The 20,809-nt window shown below is 37.8% G+C and overlaps 1 protein-coding gene across 1 annotated transcript in view; it reads left to right on the forward strand.

Moving 5' to 3' along the window:
- Positions 1 to 17,144, forward strand: part of Tnpo3 (transportin 3) — an 87,953-nt gene extending 70,809 nt beyond the window's left edge. Inside the window, exons 19-23 of the mRNA XM_026392774.2 lie at positions 352 to 508; positions 1,477 to 1,644; positions 5,082 to 5,194; positions 15,037 to 15,128; positions 16,964 to 17,144. Of these exons, the coding sequence (XP_026248559.2) occupies positions 352 to 508; positions 1,477 to 1,644; positions 5,082 to 5,194; positions 15,037 to 15,097 (499 nt within the window). The 3' untranslated portion in view covers positions 15,098 to 15,128; positions 16,964 to 17,144. The remainder of the gene's footprint in view (positions 1 to 351; positions 509 to 1,476; positions 1,645 to 5,081; positions 5,195 to 15,036; positions 15,129 to 16,963) is intronic.
- Positions 17,145 to 20,809: the final 3,665 nt, after the last annotated feature.

Consider the following 20,809-nt stretch of genomic DNA (forward strand, 5'->3'; position numbering starts at 1 on the left):
CTCTGTCCCAAACAAGCAAACATAGCCTCCTCTGTTATCAGCATTCCCCTCTAGAGTGGGCCATTTGTTATAATTGGTGAACCTGCATTCACACATCATTGCCCAAAGTTCATAGTTTACATTAGGGTTTACTTTTGGTGTACCCATTTTGTGAGTTTTAACAAAACTATCCACCATTATATCATTTTCACTGCCTAAAAATCTTCTGTGCTGTGTTTATTCCTTCCTCCCTACAATTATAGCAATAGTTGATCTTTTTGGTATCTTCATGGTTTTTTATCCTTTACCCTGCTTGCTTTTTTGTAGCCTAATCTTGTCATTTATTATATCCAGCCTCTCTTTCCATAACAGGTTTATTCAGCGTAGCCCTGTCACCTTACTGAGGAGCCAAGTAGTCATCCCAATCTTACAGTGGGCCATTGCCTCTACTACCCTGGATCACCGGGATGCCAATTGTAGTGTCATGAGGTTCCTACGAGACCTCATCCATACAGGGGTAGCCAATGATGTAAGTATAAACATTGTACCTTTCCTACTTAACAGATTATCATCTCTTCCTCACTTTTTAGGGGAAAACCAGTATGCTAGTAGGTCCATATTTGATCTGTATTACCAGACATATATCATAGTTGATCATTCACCCCCTGGATTATTAACTCCAGATCTAAGGCAGCTGTGCCTTAGGCATCTTGTAGACAAAGCAGTCTAAAACTGTCCCTGTTTCCAAAATATTTGGTGTCTAGTTGAAGAGATAAATAGACATAGAGATGAGTGATAAAAGTCATGATTGCTATGAGTCAGAATAGGGAAGGTTCTGGACAGAAATTAGTTGGGGTAACTGTCTTAAAAAGAAGAAATTTAAAGCCATAAGATAGAGATAGAACTTTGATGGATTAGAGAGGAGGATAGTCTAATTGGTATATAAACTGTGATCAGGAAAAGTCAGAATAGCACGAAGTATGCTAGTAGACAATGAATAAACCTGTTTGGCTATGTAGTGAAGTGGTTCACAAGATTTTCAAAGGTAAATTTGTCTAGATGTTGAGTAGGATTGAAAGTAAAGAAGAAATATGTGAATGAACTAATAAGTAAAAAGTAATCAAGGTTTATTTTAAAAGGAAATAAGCAAGGAACAAGACAGGGAGATGAAAACAAGAACATGAGTTACTTTTCACGGGGGAAAAAATGCTAATCTTAATTCTTAACCATTGTTTCTCTTCTGCCTTCTAATCCTGAAAAATCAAATCATTAATATTAATCTCAACAGATACCTATGACTCCATTTCCCTCATATTAAACTCATATTTTCATCCTAATGCAAAACATTTAATGGTCATTATGAATTCAGCTGTCACATAATGTATATATTTTTTTCCATGGTAAAGAGTACTTAGTAGACTAATGGAGAGTGAGTTCTTGTTTTTTGGAAAGTGGAAACTAGAACCACAGTCATCTGACACTCCTGCTTTGTTACAGCATGAAGAAGACTTTGAATTACGAAAAGAACTAATTGGACAGGTGATGAACCAGCTTGGACAGCAGCTTGTAAGCCAGCTGCTCCATACATGTTGCTTTTGTCTCCCCCCCTATACTTTACCAGACGTGGCTGAAGTGCTCTGGGAGATCATGCAGGTTGACAGACCGGTAAGATTCTTTCATAAGCAACCTATTCTCCTAATTCTTAAACTTAATAGACTTTGGTTCCTTGAAGGCTACCATAACTTCGAAACAAGCCCTTTTGCATATGTCCTTAGAACCAAATTTAGGCATATTGCTAAGTTTAATTGGTAGTTGAAAGGGCCCAGAGAAGAAAAATAACTTATTATCATATTTATGTCTAAATAAACCTCTCATGAGGTTTATATTGTGTATTACCAGAAGTAAGTACAAAGCATTGAATTCAGCTATGTGACTAGCCAGTAAGAAATTTTTCCCTCATAAGAGATCCCATGTATCAGTTATAGTGAGTTGCAGATTATTCCAATATTCAATCACTTTGGGGAATTGTATTATTTCTTACTGGTGTATCTAGCCAGAGCATTATACAGTTATATCCAAGTAATTTGAGTACTGACCACAGGTTAATATTTTTAATATTGATAAAAAAGCTTTTTAGAAAAGTACACAGTTGACCTAAGTGAACTGTCTTCCAGAACCATGTATATGTAATGGATAGTAATATAAAGGTCCCTGTAATTCCCATTGCTCTTGGTTCAGTATACATATTCTATTTCAATCTAATACAATAATATTTCTGTTTTCATAAAGTAGTCTTTGATACACACACTGCCCCCATCACCCAGGGACCAACAAATTTAATTCTGAAAGTTCTTAAGAAATAAAACCCCCATACTCTGCTTAAACTAAGTCAAACTTTTCAAAAATGTTCTTTATTTACAAACATACACTTAAGTGCTTACAGAAGAAAATGGGAATAGCAGGTTTAGAGAGAAACAGAAATCAGGTATCTATATGCTTATAACATTTTATTATATAGACACTTTATTATCAAGCAATTTAAAATTATTTTCTTCTATAAACATCAATTTCCAACTTTGTAAAAGAACACTTATGTAAGTTTGGGTTATGTATACCCTATAATTGGGTTAATATTGTATCTAAGGACATGTGTCAAAATAAAATCTACATTCCTAAGCTTTTTTTTTTTTTTTTTTAATCCTAGGCATTCATTCTAGGGGCACTCTACTACTGAACTATATCTCTAGTTCTTTTTATTTTAAAGCAGGGTCTTTCTAAGTTACTGAGGCTGGCCTTGAATTTACCATCTCCTGCCTCAACTTCCTAAGTCACTGGGATTACAGGTGTGTACCACCACACCCAGACCTGAGCAGTTTCTTATATAACTTTTTCAAAATTGAATATATAAATCCTTCACTAGAAGATGGCATACCAGCTTTCTCTCTTAGGTTGAATAAACTAATCCCTTTCTTCTCTGCTCTTTCTTTGTTGGATACCCATGTAAGGTAAATTTAATGTTTTCAACCAAATTTTTTAAATGCCTTTATTGGAAGATAATAAAAGACTATTTGTGCTAGCTATTGAGTTTTTTCCTTTTTGTTTAGTTTTCTATTTTTTCCACTGAGTCCTTTTCCACTGCTTATATTTTTTTCTGAGTAAGTATTGTCTTTTCTGTAGGCAACATTTGGAGAGTTATGTTTGTTAAGCATTTATATTATAATGTTTACATTTGTGCCTGTCTTATGATTATAAATGAACATGAATGGAAATATATGATGTTTAAAAAGTTAGATATAAAAAGATAATTTTATCGCTGAAAACTATGACCAAGCATATATCCCATTTAAGAAAGGGATGGAAAAAAAAAAAAATTAGAGCTGACTCAAAGGAGAACAGTTAAACAGAAAATAGCCCAGAACAAGTCTTTGAGTTTTTAATTTGAAAGTGGGGTAAGACAGTTATGTGCCTATGAAAGGTTTAAAGAGACTGCTCAGATATAAATAAAGCATTTTAAATAGCAATAAGAGTGAGCTTTTCTAACCCAGAAAGTAGGCAATTTTACAGAGAAATGAATGGATGACTTTAAAATCCAAAGACACTGGATTCATATTGTTATGTATGCAGACTTGCTTGCTTAGTATACTTGTTTATAATAAACTGTTTTTATGTCACTTGTAATACTCATTGTGGAAGAACAACCCAAAATAAGAAATAATCATTATTTTAGTCAGCTTTTTCACTGCCATGACCAAAAGACCTGACAAGACCAAATTTAAAGGAGGAAACGTTTATTTTGTTGCTCGTAGTTTCAGAGGTCTCAGTCCATAGATGGCCTGCCTGATCCATACCCTGGGGCAAATTCACCTGGTGTAAGCATATAAAGTTTAGGTGACTATGTAGTTTTAGCCTACTCCTAATTAAGTGTTTTGGTTCATGCTAATAGCAAAAATATACATGATACCTAGAGTTAGTTAACAGTCCATTTCCTCCCCAAATGTTAGGCAATGACACTATTATTGAAGTCTTCAAAAGGAAAGAAAAAAATTTTTTTTCTTTTGTACCCAGGATTGAACCTAAGGGTGCTTAACCAATGAGCCACATTCCCCAGTCCTTTTTATATTTTATTTTGAAACAAGGTCTCGCTAAGTTGCTTAGGGCCTCACTAAGTTGCTGAGGCTGGCTTTGAACTTTCAGTTGATCCTCTTGCCTCTGCCTCCTGGGCCATTGGGACTACAGGCATGCGCCACTGTGCCCAGCCAAAGGAAAAATGTCTCATCTGTTAATTCTGAATTCCAGATTTTTCTGTCAGCATTTTTGCTTTAGAAGTATAGATACTTGGGTTGGAGATATAGCTCATTGGTAGAGTGCTTACCTAGCATAGTTAGGGTCAATCACCAGTACCAAAAGAATAAAAGAAGTAGAATCATCCTTCAACAACCCTGTTTGGAGGTTCCCAGCTTTTCATTTGACCTTGCATTTTATACAGTGCTTTGCTAGATGTTCCTGTCAACATTTCCAGTTATAGCTTGTTTGTAAAGCCTATAGAATTCTTTCAGTTCCTCATTATTTAGTCCTGTTTTCAGCTTCCTCATGTCTTCTGCAACCCTGTCAAAATCAGCCTGCAAGGACATGGTGATAGTGGCCTGACTGCTGCCACTTTCCAGGCACTGCGTCCCTTTACTTATTTTGTATACATTTTGTCCCTACTCTTTCTTATATCTGAAATTTTATTTTGAATTTTTTTCTATATAGGCTCTGGAGTTTTGTGACATCTTTTTAATTTTTTAAATATTGTATAAGTTTAATGACAGAAACAGAATAATGGCTTATATAGAAAAGGCTTCACTTCCAAAGTGTAGAAGGACTTCATCTGAAATCATGCCTGCTCCCCCTCTGAAGGGAAGTCTAGGCTTGCATTTGCAGACTATATCAACCCAGAGCATTTGAGGGCATAAAGGTAGTGCTTTGTTAATTCCTTTACTTGTTTCAAGTCTAGGGGGAAAATGCTAAGGAAAACCTGTGGGGTTTTGCTAATACCTATAAAGTCTCAGACATGTAAACCCTGGCTCCTTTTAAGATTCTTATCCTTTTTCCTTATACAGACCTTTTGTCGATGGTTAGAGAATTCTTTGAAAGGTTTGCCAAAGGAGACAACTGTGGGAGCTGTTACAGTGACACACAAACAACTTACAGACTTCCACAAGCAAGTCACTAGGTGAGTGACACCATAGGCTTGTGAAACAAGTGTGAATAGCATCTGGGGTATGTGAATAAAACATCTACGTTTCTTCTGTGCTATTGTAAATTCACAATTTAGTTTCTTTTAGTCTGTGACTGCCCAAATTGGCATTAAAAACCAATCTGGGGGGAATATCACCATACTATATATTTCTATATCACTTATGTCATACATATCAACTAAACTGGTTTAAGAATAAGAGGAGGCACTACCTCTCCCAAAAGAAAAATGCAATCAGGAGATCAGTGTTTACCTTTCTGAGTCCCTTTTAGTCCATGTTCAGGGATCAAGAATGCTGTTGGCTGGGCACAGTGGTGTACCCCCTGTAATCCCAGCGGCTCTGGAGGCTGAGGAAAGAGGATCTTGAGTTCAAAGGCAGCCTAAGCAAAATCAAGGAGCTAAGCAACTTAGTGAAAACCTGTCTCTAAATAAAATACAAAATGGGGCTGGGGATGTAGCTTAGTGGTCAAGTGCCCTGATTTCGATCCCTGGTACCTCCCCCTCACCACCCCCCAAAAAGAACACTGATTCTGAGTTGGTGATGTAGCTTAGTGGTATAGTGCTTGCCTAGCATGCCTAAAGCACTGGGTTCAATTGTATGTTTTTTTAAAAAATGCAGATTCCTGAATAGGTGAAGCATTGGTTATAAAGTATTAAAAGGTAATGTAGACTGCAGTGAATGAGAATTTTCCCCATGCCTAAAGATATTCAAATTCTAATTTCACAGTTGTACACATAAAACATCTCTCTGGGATGTTGTTTAGGACCCTGAGCCAGCTACTTGATCACAATTTCTGGATTATAGCTTAGTTAAAGTTTTTATGTGTATATTTTGATTGTGAATAGTAAACCTATTTAATGATCTTCCTAATTACCATTTATATCCATAGAGGTGTTACTTGATTTCCTTTTAATTTCTTTATTAATTGGCAGTTAGATTATTTTTATTTATTTATTTTTTGGTGTTAAGAGATAATAACAGAACTGTATCTAGACGTGATTTGTAATACCTCTCATCCCAGCTACTCAGGAGGCTTGAAGCAGGAGGATTGCAAGTTTGAGGCCAGCTTGGGCAACTTAATGAGACCCTGTCTCAAAAAAAAAAAAAAAAAGAAAGAAAGTAGGGAAGTAGCTCAGTGTCAGGTTCTTCTGGGTTCAATCCCCATTTTTTTTAAAGAGTGAGGGAGAGGAAGAGGGGGAGAGAGAGAGAGAGAGAATTTTAATATTTATTTTTTAGTTATTGGCGGACACAACATCTTTGTTTTGTATGTGGTGATGAGGATTGAACCCGGGCCGCACGCATGCCAGGCGAGCGCGCAACCACTTGAGCCACATCCCTAGCCCCCCAGTGCCATTTAAAAACAAATTAAAAAATATATAAAAATGGTTAAGATGATAAATTTTAAGTTATATGTATTTTATAAAGATTGTTTCAAAGATGTAGAATCTTCGAAGATGTAGCATTTCTCTTCCTTTGAATATTTATCTTAAAATATAATCACTGAATCAAAGTCTATAAGACTTGTATGGTCTTCAATAATATTAATGGCAGCAATTTAAATTGAATTTTATAACTGTCTTATCTTGCCCTGATACTTCTTTTTGCAAGAACAGTCTTTAGAATTTTTAATAAATTTCAGGCAATGGCTTAAACAAGTATGGAAAGATAAGGTCAGAGAATAAGTGTTGAAGTGAGATTGGCAATTGTGAAAAAAAATTGGAAATATTTTCATTGCCATGTTTAATAATTAATGGTATGACTGTACTAGTAAATAGTCACTAAAAAAGAAAAAGATGAACATGTGATGGTACAAAAAATATACAAAACATTTTGTAAAGGAAGCTAATGGTATAACATAACCCAATTTGAGCTTTTGAAACAATTTTTATAATAAAATATATAACTTAAAATTTATCATCTTAACCATTTTTACATATTTTTAATTTGTTCTGATTAATTATACATGACAGAATGCATTTGACACATCATACATAAGTGGAGTATAACTTCTCATTCATCTGGTTGTATGTTATATAGAGTTACACAGGTCACGTAATCATATATGCTCATGGGGTAATAATGGCTGATTCATTCTACTATCATTCCTCTCCCAAAATCCCCTCACCCCCTTCACTCCCTTTGTCTAGTCCAAAATACCTCTGTCCCCTCCCCCATTGTGAATTAACATCCACGTAACAGAGAAAACATTCGGCCTTTAGTTCTTTGGATAGATTTATTACACTTAGCATAATATTCTCCACTTCCTCGTATTTACTGGCAAATAATTTCATTCTTCTTTGAGACTGAGCAATATTCCATTGGGAATATCTATCACAATTTCTTTATCCGTTCATCTGTTGAAGGGCACCTAGGTTGGTTCCATAATTTAGCTATTGTGAATTAAGCTGTATCACTGTAGTATGGTGATTGTAAGTCCTTTGGATATAGACCAAGGAGTGTAATAACTGGATCAAATGGTGATTTCTTTCCAAGTTTTCTTAGGAAATTTCCATACTGCTTTCTATAGTGATTACACCAATTTGCAGTCACACTAGCAATGTCTGAGTGTAGCTTTTCCCTCCACATCCTCGCCAACATTTTTTGTTTCTTGTATTCTTGATGTTTGTCATTCTGACTGGGGTGAATTGGAATCTCAGTTTTGATTTACATTTGAGTTCTTATGTATTCTGGAAATTAATGCTCTATCTGAGGTGCATGTGGTAAAGATTTTTTTCCCATTTTGTAGGCTCTCCACATTATTGATTGTTTCCTTTGCTGAGAAGAAGCTTTTTAGTTTGAGTCCATCCCATTTATTGGTTCTTGATTTTACTTCTTGCACTTTAGGAGTCTTGTTAAGTTGACTTCCTAAGTCAGTTCCTAAGCTGACATGGTGAAGACTTGAGCCTACTTTTTCTTCCATTAGGCCCAGGGTCTCTGTGCTAGTGCCTGTCTTTGATCCACTTTGAGTTGATTTTTTGTGCAGGGTGAGAGATAGACGTTTAATTTCATTTTGTTACATATGAATTTCCAGTTTTCTCAGCACCATTTCTTGAAGAGTCTTATCTTTTTTCTGATGTTTTTTGTTTGTTTTGTTTTGTTTTGGTGACTTTGTCTAGTATGAGATAACTGTATTTATGTGGGTTTGTCTCTGTGTCTTCTATTCTCATTGATCTACATGTCTGTTGATGCCAGCACCATGCTGTTTTTGTTACTATGGCTCTGTAGTATAATTTAAGGTTTGGTATTGTGGTGCCTCCTGTTTCATTTTTCTTACTAAAGATTGCTTTGGCTATTCTGGGTCTCTTATTTTTTGTAAATGAATTTTATGATTGCTTTTTCTGTTTCTATGAAGAATATCATTGGAATTTTTTTTTTTGTACCAGGGGTTGAACTCAGGGGTGCTCAGCCACTGATCCACTGAGCCACATCCTCAGCCCTATTTTGTATTTTATTTAGAGACAGAGTCTCACTGAGTTGCTTAGTGCCTCACTTTTTCTGAGGCTGGCATTGAACTTGAGATCCTTCTGCTTCAGCCTAATCTAAGAGCATGAGAGATCTTCTGAGGTCTTCCTCAATTTCTTTCTTTAGTGTTCTATAGTTTTCATTGTAGAGGTCTTTCACTTCTTTTGTTAGATTGATACCCCAATTTTTTTGTGTGTGTGGCTATTGTGAATGGGGCAGTTTTTCTAATTCTCTTTCAGTGAATTCCTCACTCATGTATAGGAATGCATTTGACTTATGAGTGCTTAGCCATGTTTATTATTTTTTAATATGTATTTTTTAGTTGTAGATAGACACAATATCTTTATTTTATTTTTATGTGGTGCTGAGGATCGAACCCAGTGCCTCACGTGTGCCAGGTGAGTGCTCTACCACTGAGCCCCAGCCCTGCGTAACCATTTTTAAATGTGCAGCTCAGTATGTTCATATTTCTGTATGTGATGGCACACACTTGTAATTCCAGCAACTTAGGAAGAGGCTTAGCAAGAGGCTCACAAGTTCAAGGCCAGCCTGGGAAACTTCGTGAGATTCTGTCTCAAAATAAAAAACAAGAAGGACTGGGGATGTAGCTCAGTGATTAAGTGCCCCTAGGTTTAATCCCCAGTAGCTCTCATCCAAAAAAGAAATAGGTTGCAAAACAATATAAACATATCTCCAATATTTTTTATCTTGTAAAATGGAAACTGTGCCCACTAAGTAACAATTCCCTTTTCTCTGCTTCCCCCAATTCCTAGCAACCATCACCCTATTTGATGTTTCTTTGAGTTTGACTACCTCATGTGGCCTATTTTTTATGTCCTTAGAGGTCAGCCATGTTATATGTACCAGAATTTCCTTCCTTTTTTTAAGGCTAAATAATATTTTTATATGCATGTATTTTATAATTCCATTCTTCTGTAGGACACATTTATGTTGTTTCCATCCTCTTGGCTGTTGTGAATAATCCTGCCATAAACAGATGTAGAAATGTCTTTGAGACTTTGCTTTTATTTCTTTTGGATTTATGCACACAAGTGAAGTTGCTGTGTCCGATGGTGAATTTATTTTTAATTTTTTGAGGACCCATCATACACTGTTTCCTAACAGCTGCACCATTATTCTTTCTCACCAGCATTGCTTTTACCATCTCCACATCCTGTCAATGTTTGTTATTTTGTTTCTTTAATAGCAGCCACCTTGGCATCTCACTTGTAGTATGACATAAATATCTTGGTGTTTTTTTTTTTTTTCTAAAGGGGCGGGGGAGAGAGAGGAGAGAGAGAATTTCAATGTTTATTTTTCAGTTTTCGACGTATACAACATCTTTGTTTGTATGTGGTGCTGAGGTTCAAACCCGGGCCGCACGCATGCCAGGCGAGCGCACTACCGCTTGAGCCACATCCCCAGCCCTCTCTTGGTGTGGTTTTGATGAACGATGTTGAGTATTTTTCCATATGCATATTAGCCATCTGTATATTTTCTTTGGAGAAATGTCTATTCAGGTTTCACCACTTTTAAATTAGGTATCTCTTGTCATTAGATTGTAGAAGTTGTTCCTTATATATATTTGGGATATTAACTCCTTATCTGGTATATCAGATTTGCATACAACATTTTCTCCCATTCTATAGTCTGCCTTTGCATCCTGCTGATTGTGTCCTTTGATGCACAGAAGTTTTAAGTTTGGGGGATCGGGTACTGGGGATTGAACTCAGGCATTCAACCACTGAGCCACATTCCTAGCCCTATTTTGTATTTTTTTTAGAGACAGGGTCTGAGTTGCTTATTAGCATCTGTTTTTTTGCTGAGGCTGGCTTTGAACTGGTGATCTTCCTGCCTCAGCCTTCCAAGCCACTGGGATTACAGGTGTGCACCACTATGCCTATGCTTTTGTTGTCATATCCAAGAGTCATTGACAAATATAATGTCATGAAGTTTCCCCCTAGATTTTGTGCTAAGAGTTATAATTTTAAGTCTTGTTATGACTTAGTTTTTGTATGTGATGTTTGGTAGTGACCCAGTTTTTTCCTTTTTCATGTTGATCTCTAGTGTCCCCAGACTATCTATCTATCTATTTATTTCTTACTAGGGATTGAACCCAGGGTGATTTATCACTGGCTATACCCCTCAGTCCTATTTATATATTTATTTTGAGACTGGATCTCGCCAAATTGCTGAGGCTGGTCTGAAACCTGTGAGCCTCTTGCTTAAGCCTCCTGAGTTGTTGGGATTACAGGTGTGTGCCACCATGCCTGGCTAATGTCTTTCATCAATTTTTTTGTAGTTTTTTATTGTACTATATGTCTGTATGTATATGTGTTTGTATATATACACTACTTCATGTATAGTAAAATTCTGGAAAATTATACATAGGACCAGGATGGAAGGGGAGGGAGGTTTGTGTGTGTGTGTGTGTGTGTCTGTGTGGTGCTAGGTATTGAACCCAGGGCCTTATACATACATGCTAGGCAAGGGTGTAGCCACTGAGCTACACCCTTGGTCTGAGAATTGATTTCTTTCTTTCTTTCTTTTTAAATATTTTTTTATTTTTTCATTGTGGTTGGACACAATACCTTTTACTGATTTATTTTCATGTGTTGCCGAGGATCGAACCCAGGGCTCCGCATTGCTAGGCAAGTACTCTATTGCTGAGCCACAACCCCAGCCTGAGAATTGATTTCTTAATGTCACTTTAAAAACAGTTTCCTTTTTCTTCCTTTTTTTGTTAATGTTAAAATTTCTTCCAAATTTTTGTTAATGTTAAAATCCCAAACCATGGAGTAGCTTTGGGATTTTAACATTATTATTATTTGTAGCTTAATAAGTGGCTTAACTTCATGCCCTAGAAGTGAGTGATATTTAACTTTAGATCAAGTGACATGCATGACTGAAAAATAACATGACAACCTTTGTGACACATTTTGCCAGAGTGGGGATTTTCCCTCCACCAGGTAGACATATATTGACTGGGATGACCTTACACAATTATTTGGTTTCTTTTTTAACTATGAGTCTTCCCAATTAAAGTAGTATTCTACCTATATGCTGTTGCAGATGAAAGTAGTGAAACAGATGCTTCTCTCTGCTTCTGTTTTGCTTTATTCCATGTAGTGCTGGTCAGTAGAAGGGCACAATCATATTGGCTCTAATTTCTAAGCAAATGAGAGCCCAGGAGGGAAAAGCCTCAAAGGATTGAGCTTAAGAGTCAAATACCTTATTTTGAATCTTGCCCCACTACCCTGTTACTTGAAACTTTAGTTAATTCTGTAATACAGGGTTAGTACTACCTAGCACATAAGGTTATTGTGAAATAGCAAATGGAAATCTTTACTAAAGAAGAGCTTGCACATAGTAGGTGATCAGTGACTTTTAACTCCTTTCTTCTTAAAAAAGAAACTGCCAAAATGCCATTATATACTTGCAAGACTAGCTGAGGCGTGTCTCTTGCCAGCTCTAAGGCAGCCACCCACACATTATGGAATAAGTCTCCACCAAACCCAAATTCTCTTGACAGGGCTAGTATATGACAGATAGAGCAATAGTTTAAGTTGGAAATCAAGGTTGTGGATATTATTCCCTTGTTTAAGGAAAGGGGCAAGGAAAAGTACCTAAAACAAGACTGTAAACAAAAAATATCTGTAATCTTGGCCCTGTGATATGGGAAAATAAAGTACACTACCTAGGTTGTCTACCTGATCTTTCATTGCAAAACAAGTTTTACAGCTCCTGCTGTAGTAGACTGTGACATAATGGTAGGAAATGAACAGAAGTAAGAGGTAATGTTAAGGTATAAGAAAGAGGGTTTGAAATGGCTCACATCCTCTCTTTCTCTGGTATGCCTGTTGCCCTTGAACCTCTGCATGACTCAGTCTCCCTTTTGGTTTTAAGGTCCTGTAAGTCCTGCCTCAACATGCTGCTTTGTTTGCCATCTTAACAGGGAGGGTGAACTGGTTCAGTTTCATTTCAGCAAGTCCAAGCCTGCTTTTCAAATGGTACTGGCAATTACTTCCCTGGCTTTTTAAGTTGGTCAACGTGAAGAAAGCTGGGACCTTTCATTCTAGAATATCATTCTTGCTTTCCAAACACCAGATGACCCTATCTCTGTCAAAGAGTAATTGGAACAGAAAAAAATCATTTTCCTTTCTTTATCTTATTATGACAGTACCATTTACATATAGGTCTTTAAGCTAAAAGATGTTGAACATGGAAAGAATTGACACTGGAACTAGAGGCCAGTAGGAGGTGTCTCCCTGGTCAGGTCATCAGTGAGAGCTTGGTTATTCTCCATACCAGGGCATCAGATCAAAAGGGTTGCATTTCTCAATACACCCCTAGAGTGACGAGGCTTAAGAAATAGTGACTATGAAAGTATTCAGAAGTATGGTAGAATGATTGGAATTGTGGACTAGCAGAAAACAGAACCTAGAAAAATAAAGGCAGTTCAAAAAATAAATTTGATTAGAAACCAGGAACTAACAAATGTCAGAAGGACTGAGGCAGGAACCAAAAAATAGTGCTAGCATTCCAGGAGATTTTTGATCCATTTCTGTGGGTTTATTCACCAAGGGCTCTGTAAGTTCAACATTTGGCCAAAGCTCTTGACACCCATACAATCATTGATAGGGTCAGGAGCAGAAATGGAGCTGATTTAAAACACTGTAACTCACCCCTCATTTTGCTTTGTTTATCACAGTTCTCCTGTACTGGTATTTTTGGTTTCAATATCCTTTCTCATGTACCACAAAAGAGGCTAACAAGAAGCCGGGCATGACGGCACATACCGTAATCCCAGCAACTCAGGAGGCTGAAGCAGGAGGATCACAAGTTCAAGGCCAGCCTCAGCAATTTAATGAGACTCTCAAAATAAAATATAAGGACCTGGGTGGAGTATGGCTCAGTGGTTAAGCACCTCTGGGTTCAATCCCTGGTTTAAAAAAAAAAAAAAAGCAAATGATGGAGTTATTTCTCTTTGAGATTAAACCAAGATCTTGGGTTGAAAGGGATTAAATATCTTAAACATGTAGGACATTAGGACAGTTAAAGAATCCTGAGTCTTCAGCTGTCAGGGTTTCTCGTTGTCTTAGCCCTGGTCATAGCACATCACACAGCAGCCTCACTTGGGTCTTCCTCTCTCCTGACATTGGGAGCATGATATATGTCTAAATCAAGGTTCTTGATTTAGACATATATCATTCATTATGTCCCATTGTTCTATATAGAATTGAAAACTTGGGACTGAATGGGTTAATGTTTCAGACCAACCTTACAATGGGTAGGGAAATCTAGATGTAGTGTACTCAAAGAAATTACTCAGATTTCATCTTTTTCTCTATTGGGTCACTGTTAGCAGTTCCTTCCTCTGGTGTTCAGCCATTGTGAGAGAGAATTGAATCCTAGGCATAGACCCTGATCCCTGAGTTTTCAGAAGGGAAAGCGCTCCACAGAAGGGTAGGCATGTTAGAAAGTGCTGCCTTTTTCACTGTTTTAACTTAGCCCGAGATTCAGTTAGCAAAAACTTATGAAGACATAACACAAAATAATAAAGCTGGCATCATTTTGAAAAAAAGCAGGTGAATATTGGACTCTTCTGTTTTCCTCCAGTGTTTGCCTGAAGATCAAGTTCTGCTCCCTCTTTCTCCCTTTCTACACACCTTAAACTCCTTCCTCTTCCTTCCTCCTTCCCCCATAGGAAGAGACTCTGAGTGGCCTGTTAATTAGAAAATCTATAACTGATAGAGACTTAGTTGCTGGACTGGTCTTTGTAAAAAGAATCTGCCTTTGGGAGAGAATGAATAAACCAGGGTATCTAACTCTGTTGTAGTGTGGTTCAGAGTTCAGTGACCAGAGTCTTAAGTGAACATGCTTGCTATTTTATTTTGGGGGTTCTAAATTTCTTGTATATGTGTCAGGGACTTCAGCAAAGTGTTGATGTGGCAGCTGGTGTTTCTTGAATGCTGCTTTCTTCACCGTGCTGTTAAAATAAGCATTTTACCTATATGAACAAATCGAATTCTCTGGACAGCATGAGGTAGATAATAGATGAGGAGACTGAGGCAAAGATTAGTAACTCGCCCAAGGATACAGCAGCGCCAAGATTCAACCTCAGGCAATTTGTCTCCAAAGTCTGCTCTTCAAGGACTGCCAAGTTTATCATTGTTCTCATTTATAATAGTCTGTTTTTACCTTGGGTTACAAAAAGATCTGAAGCAGAATCAAGAGACAGTGGACACTCCTCACAGAGTTGGGACCATCCTCAGTGTGCCTCAGTGTCATGGTTAGTTCTTTATAGATGATGTCTCTCTCCTCAGTCAAGGACCACCTGCCTTTTCTCTTCTAGTGCTGAGGAATGTAAGCAAGTTTGCTGGGCCTTGCGAGACTTCACCAGATTGTTTCGATAGCTCACACTCCTGCACTGTGCCTGTCACCCAGGTGAGTAGTATGTGCTTCCAGCTTTTCCTGAGCTTTCAGGAGGTTTGGGGACGGGGAGAAGTTTAATGCCCATCATGGGACCAGTCCTGTAGCTAGAGTTAGAAAAAGACTTAAGAATTTAACTGTGCCACCCAACTGGGGAATACAGGGCCCTCATTTTTTGAGCTATGGCAGCCATATAATTGCTAGTGTATTTGGATGTCATTTTTACTTGAATAACAAAATAACTACTATAATATATAATGAGTGTGGTAACAAATAAGTATCTTTACCTTTAACCTGGCTACTGATGGAAATAGTGCTGGCCAGAAGTTGACTTTGATAACATGACACCATCCTCCTAGGACTGACCTTCCAGATATGATGAGCATGGAGCTTGTTCTTACTGCCTTTTTTTTTTTTTTTTAATACTGAAATGCTGTGCCTTGACCATCAGGTGGTACAGGAAAGAAGTAGCCTCTTTGGTCATTGTTTTTCTCCTCATGTTTCCTGTCTGCTTATTACAAAGCAAAGCAAGAAGCTTAGCTGAGGAAAATCTTGGTAGTAGAATTTGGGTGCTAGGTTTTTTGTTTCTTTGTTTTTTTTTGGTACTGAGGGTTGAAATCAGGGGTACTCAACTACTGAGCCACATCCCCAGCCCTATTTCATATTTTATTTAGAGACAGGGTCTCACTGAGTTGCTTAGTGCCTCACAACCTAAGTGCTAGTGCTTAGACTGGTTTTGAACTCGCGATTCTCCTGTCTAAGCCTCCCAAGCCACTGGGATTACAGGGGTGTGTCACCACAATGGGCACCCTTTGACGTATTAAGCCCCTTTGACATATTAAGGAGAGTTTATTCTCCTAGAAGGCAATTCTCTCTGAATCTGGGGCCCTGACCTGTAGTTTTTGTGGTAAATGCATTAATAACTCAAAGTGACATTCAGCAGTGACTTGCCACTTCAAAATTTATTCTAAACTTTGTTTTTTTATTTAATGAGTAATATAATCTGGGATCATTGGATTTTACATGTGTTTCTGATAACAGTGATGCACCTCAAAGTGTTGTTCATGGACAGCTATAGATGTTCATAGCTGCATTTATTGAGCACTTTCTAGGTATCTCATACTACTATGCATTCTTTATATATTATGTATTATATTTTTATGTATTAACTAAGAAATCCTCATTCAATCCTCTAGGTTAGTTACTACTATTCTCATTTTACATATGAGGATCTCAAGTTCAGAGATGTTTAGCAGTTTGCCTAATTGTGTCAGTTAGTAACTGATGGAGCCATAATTCAAGTGTTGACATTCTGGTGTCAGTGTCCTCACTTTTTAACAGTTTCATTTAACACCTCTGTAATAACTACTTGTTATTCAAGTAAAAATGACATCCGAATACACCATACATACTCCTTCCATAGAGTCTAAATCAGTGGTTTAAATGCTTTTGTTAATAGGCAAAGCCTTCTTACAAAGTAAATCGTAATGAAACGTCTTAAGTGGAGCTTTTTTGGTTGGTTTGAAATGGAAGGCCTGGGCCTGTCATTTGGCTTTTTCCTGATCCCACCCACACATCCCTGTTTCCACAGTCCAGTCAGCATTGGAGATGCACTCAAGCAGCATTTCATTAAAATAAGTTCCCTTAAGATCATAGATTTTAAAAAATTTAACCTTTTATTGTTGCTGCTTTTTATTGTTGTTGCTGCTTTTTTCCTTAACAGGTATCATGACAGAATACAGAATGTGATGCCTGAGCAATTATAGAAACTTCTGCCTTGAGATTTCTTTTATAAAATGCTCACTAGCTTCCTGGGCACAGTTATTGACTATCTTCTTTCTTCTTGTCAGGAATGTCTTTTTTAATTAGAAGACAGGAAGAAAACAAAACCCAGACTGTGTCCCACAATCAGAAACCTCCGACGCGGCAGAGGGGCCTTCACTGCCCCCAGGGTGTCCAACCCAGACAGGGAGAGACTCCAGCCTTCCCAGGCGTCCTGAGGAGTTCCTGTTTGGGGGTGTGAGGGAAAATCAGTGCGGTTTAAAAAAGATGGCTGCAGCCTGTCCGGCGTGATGGGAGGGGAGCTGGTTTCCTGGTGAACTTGTTTCTAAAAGGAAAAACCATTTCAAGGAAATAAAAAAGGAAAAAAAAAGGAAAGCTAAACTGAAACCAGTACTGAAACATTCGCCTGATAAGCAAATGGTATACACAGATACAACACGCTAAGTGCAGTACACGTGGAAAAAGAAAAGTGAGGACTTGATGTGAAACAAAAATATTCACTTAGGGAAAATGTGGGAAATCAAATGAATTTTAAATAGCTACAGTTGGAAGTAAAGGGTCAGGGTCATCTCTGAGAATTTTCTATTGTTTCACCTTCTTTCCCTCTCCTACTCCCCTGCACTTCCCAACTTTAACACAAGTGAATTGAAATATTCCTCCCCCAACTGTTCTTCCTGCCTTGAGTTGTTATGACAAGAAGCCTATTCTTCTATATGTCATGGTCATGTCGGTGATACTCAGGACCAGCCAGGGTCAAAATTCATATTTATGTATAACCCAACCCTGACCCTATTCAATCTCTGAATCCACTACCAATTCCCATGAGGTTGTCATCAGCCTTTGAGGGGGGAAGAGCCACACTGAGGTATTGAGGTGGGGGGGGATAGGATATAAATGTGTATTTTGTTTAGTTTTTCTTTCTTTCTTTTTTTTTTTTTTCCTTAGCAAACTATTCACCCACAGACATGAGGAAAAAAATTAGGGTGTGAGAAGCAAAAGTGTTTACAGGGCTAATTGTATTTTACTAAAAAGCGTGGAAACTAACTGACTTCTTGTGGGGATAAGGGCCAAAGCGGGGAGCCCAAACGGATCTTAATGTTTAAAAGGAGTGCAGCCCTGCACAGCCATTAGATTTGAGGGCACTGTTCTGTCTGGTGTTGTAGCCATCTCAAGAACAAATCAACAGCAACAAAACAACTGCAAAAAAAAAAAAAAAAAAAGACAATAAATTTTTAAAATGTAATCAGTGTTTCTTTGTTTTTACTTCCATTTACGACCTCCCAATTCTGAAATGATTTGGTCAGAGCAGCTAAGTAAGCAACTTTAGTTGGTACCTCATAGACAGCTGGGTATGGAGTTGAAAGGTCAAGCCCTTGCCCTGTACCATAGACTCTGCAGGGAAGTGGCTTTCTGCAGGCTTTATTCTTCTAGTTCACCCTAAAGCTCCTCATGCTGCTTTTCACACCTTTCATGTCACCTCCGTAAGGTAAAAAAGGAAGCCACTCTTTCATGGTAAACTAGAAGCAAGCTTGCTTTTCTCCTCCATGGTCCCCTAAGTTAGATTGTTCTTAACTACAGAGCTGCTGGTCTTTTACTTATGTATATATGTGTACATACATATATATATATATATATATATATACACACACACACATATAGCTATATATTTTTGTTAATGATAAGGCTTTAAGTGAATACATACATATGGTTTTATTGAACTATAATTGACAATAAACTGCACCTTTGGGGGGCGAAGCTACTGTGGATTGAATCCAGGGACATTTTGCATTGAGCTACATTCCCAACTGTTGTTTTTTTTTTGAGATGGGGTCTCACTAAATTGCCGAAGCTAACCTTGTCTTGTGGTCCTTGTGCCTTAACGTCTGGAGTCTCTAGGGTTGTAGGTGTGTGCCACTGTGCCTGGCTAAACTGCACAGAATGTCTACAGTTTAATAAGCTTTGACATGGTATACCTATGATACCATTGCCACAGTCAAGATAACATATAGGATCAGGCATGGTGGTACACGCCTATAATTCCAGTGACTCAGTAGGTTGAGGCAGAGGATCAAAAGTTCCAGGCCAGCCTAGGCAACCTAGCAAGACCTTTCCCAAAATTAAAAAAATAAAAAGGCTGGAAATGTAGCTCAGTCTTAGAGCACCTGGGTTCTATCCCAGTACCCACTCCCCCAATGATTCACATATTCTTTACCTACCAATTTTCCCTAGAGTCCCTAGTCCCTGTTCTCTCCCACCCTAGCAATCTGCTTTCTGCTACTATAGATTATTTTCTTGAGTTTTATGTAAGTGGAATCAAACATTATGTTATGGTAATTAGGCTTTGAGCTAATATCCCTGACTACTGAACTGGCTCTCATTGATAACATCTGGCAGTATTGTTGGGACTGACATTTCTCTGCCTTTTCCTTCACCGTGTCACTTTTAACTTTTTCACTCCCAGGCTTGACTCCTCAAGCTGCAGAGTGATATTTACAATCAGTGAAACAGGCCTTCCAGCATTACTTGAATCCATGGTATTCAGGGTCTTACTCTCTAAAGAGATGTTATTAGGAGAGCAAAAAACGTGAATGTGAAAGAGTGGAGTGAGGTTATCATCCTGGGGATCAGCACAGTTCCCTAGCCATCCCTCTCATGTCTGGTTAAACAATAAAACCTTTAAGCCTAGTCCAACTGTACATTGCTGAACAACCAGTTGACTTTGCTCTGTTTAAGGAATTTGGCTTTTTTCACAAGAAGTTGTATCCTGGATTGAAAAATGTGCAATGCTTCATTTGGCCCTCCCTAGCTACTGAATAAATAGCATGTGGAATGCATATTCTAGTTAATGTCAAGAATGTCCTCTCTATAGCTATGGCTTTGAAAGCTGAACCCTGTCGTTAATGGCTCAGGGCCTCACAGTATATTTCCTGTGAGCCTTAAGATTTGAAAGAATTAATCTAATATAGTCTTATTTGTGTTCCTGCATGGCATTATCTAGAGGAAATAGAACTACCATCTTTCTCCCATATGTGCAGGTCAGCTAACTGTACCCTAACTTATCTAAGATCTAAGTTGTCTCACCAAAGTAGTCAAGCCACTACCAAAAGAGGATCCCAAGAAGGGAATGTATGGTTCTCCCTTTACCTCTGGAGCTCGTGTCTGTCACTTCTTTGGAATTTATCCACAAATTATCTGTTAAATGTATTGCATAAGCCAAGAAATTTTAGTTACATGAAACACAAATCACCCATTGGGACTATTCCCAGCAAGATTACTAAAAGAATTTGCAATTTTTATGTACATGTTTGGAAGGAATGATTAAAGATCGATGACTGAAAATGTAAGGTACATAGACATAAAGGCACCTATGCTTTTGAATGGCATCAACACCTCAAATTTATTGTGCATATCCACCGTGTGTAACCCTGATTTAAATGAATCATTTTACTTAAGTTGGAGCCAAGATCTGGAGCATGTAACAAAGTAGGTCTGATTTTGGGGGCATATATTACCAGCAAATAAAGTGTCCTTCCAAGAACAGATCCTTAGCAAAAATGGAAACAACCATCAGTATCCTCTCCTGTAAAAAGACTGAAAAGGGGTGTGTTCTTGATGTCATTGAAGAGCTGATAAGAGGAAGGAGTCTTGAATTAAAGGAACATTTCATTGCATACAAGGATAAACTTGATGGAGAAGGAGGTACTTGGAAGAAGGAAGACTCCTGTGTTATGTGGGATGTATTCATTCCTAGAACCATGAGCATCAGTGTTCTCTGGATTCCAACCTAAAACAACAGCACTGGTCACCAAAGCAGTCAAGCCACTACCAAGAGGATCCCAAGAAGGAATGTATGGTTCTCCCTTTACCTCTGGAGCTCATGTCTGTCACTTCTTTTGAATTTATCCACAACTGAC

This window comes from Urocitellus parryii, chromosome 3 (genome assembly GCF_045843805.1).
Source record: "Urocitellus parryii isolate mUroPar1 chromosome 3, mUroPar1.hap1, whole genome shotgun sequence".
Lineage (NCBI taxonomy): Eukaryota > Metazoa > Chordata > Mammalia > Rodentia > Sciuridae > Urocitellus > Urocitellus parryii.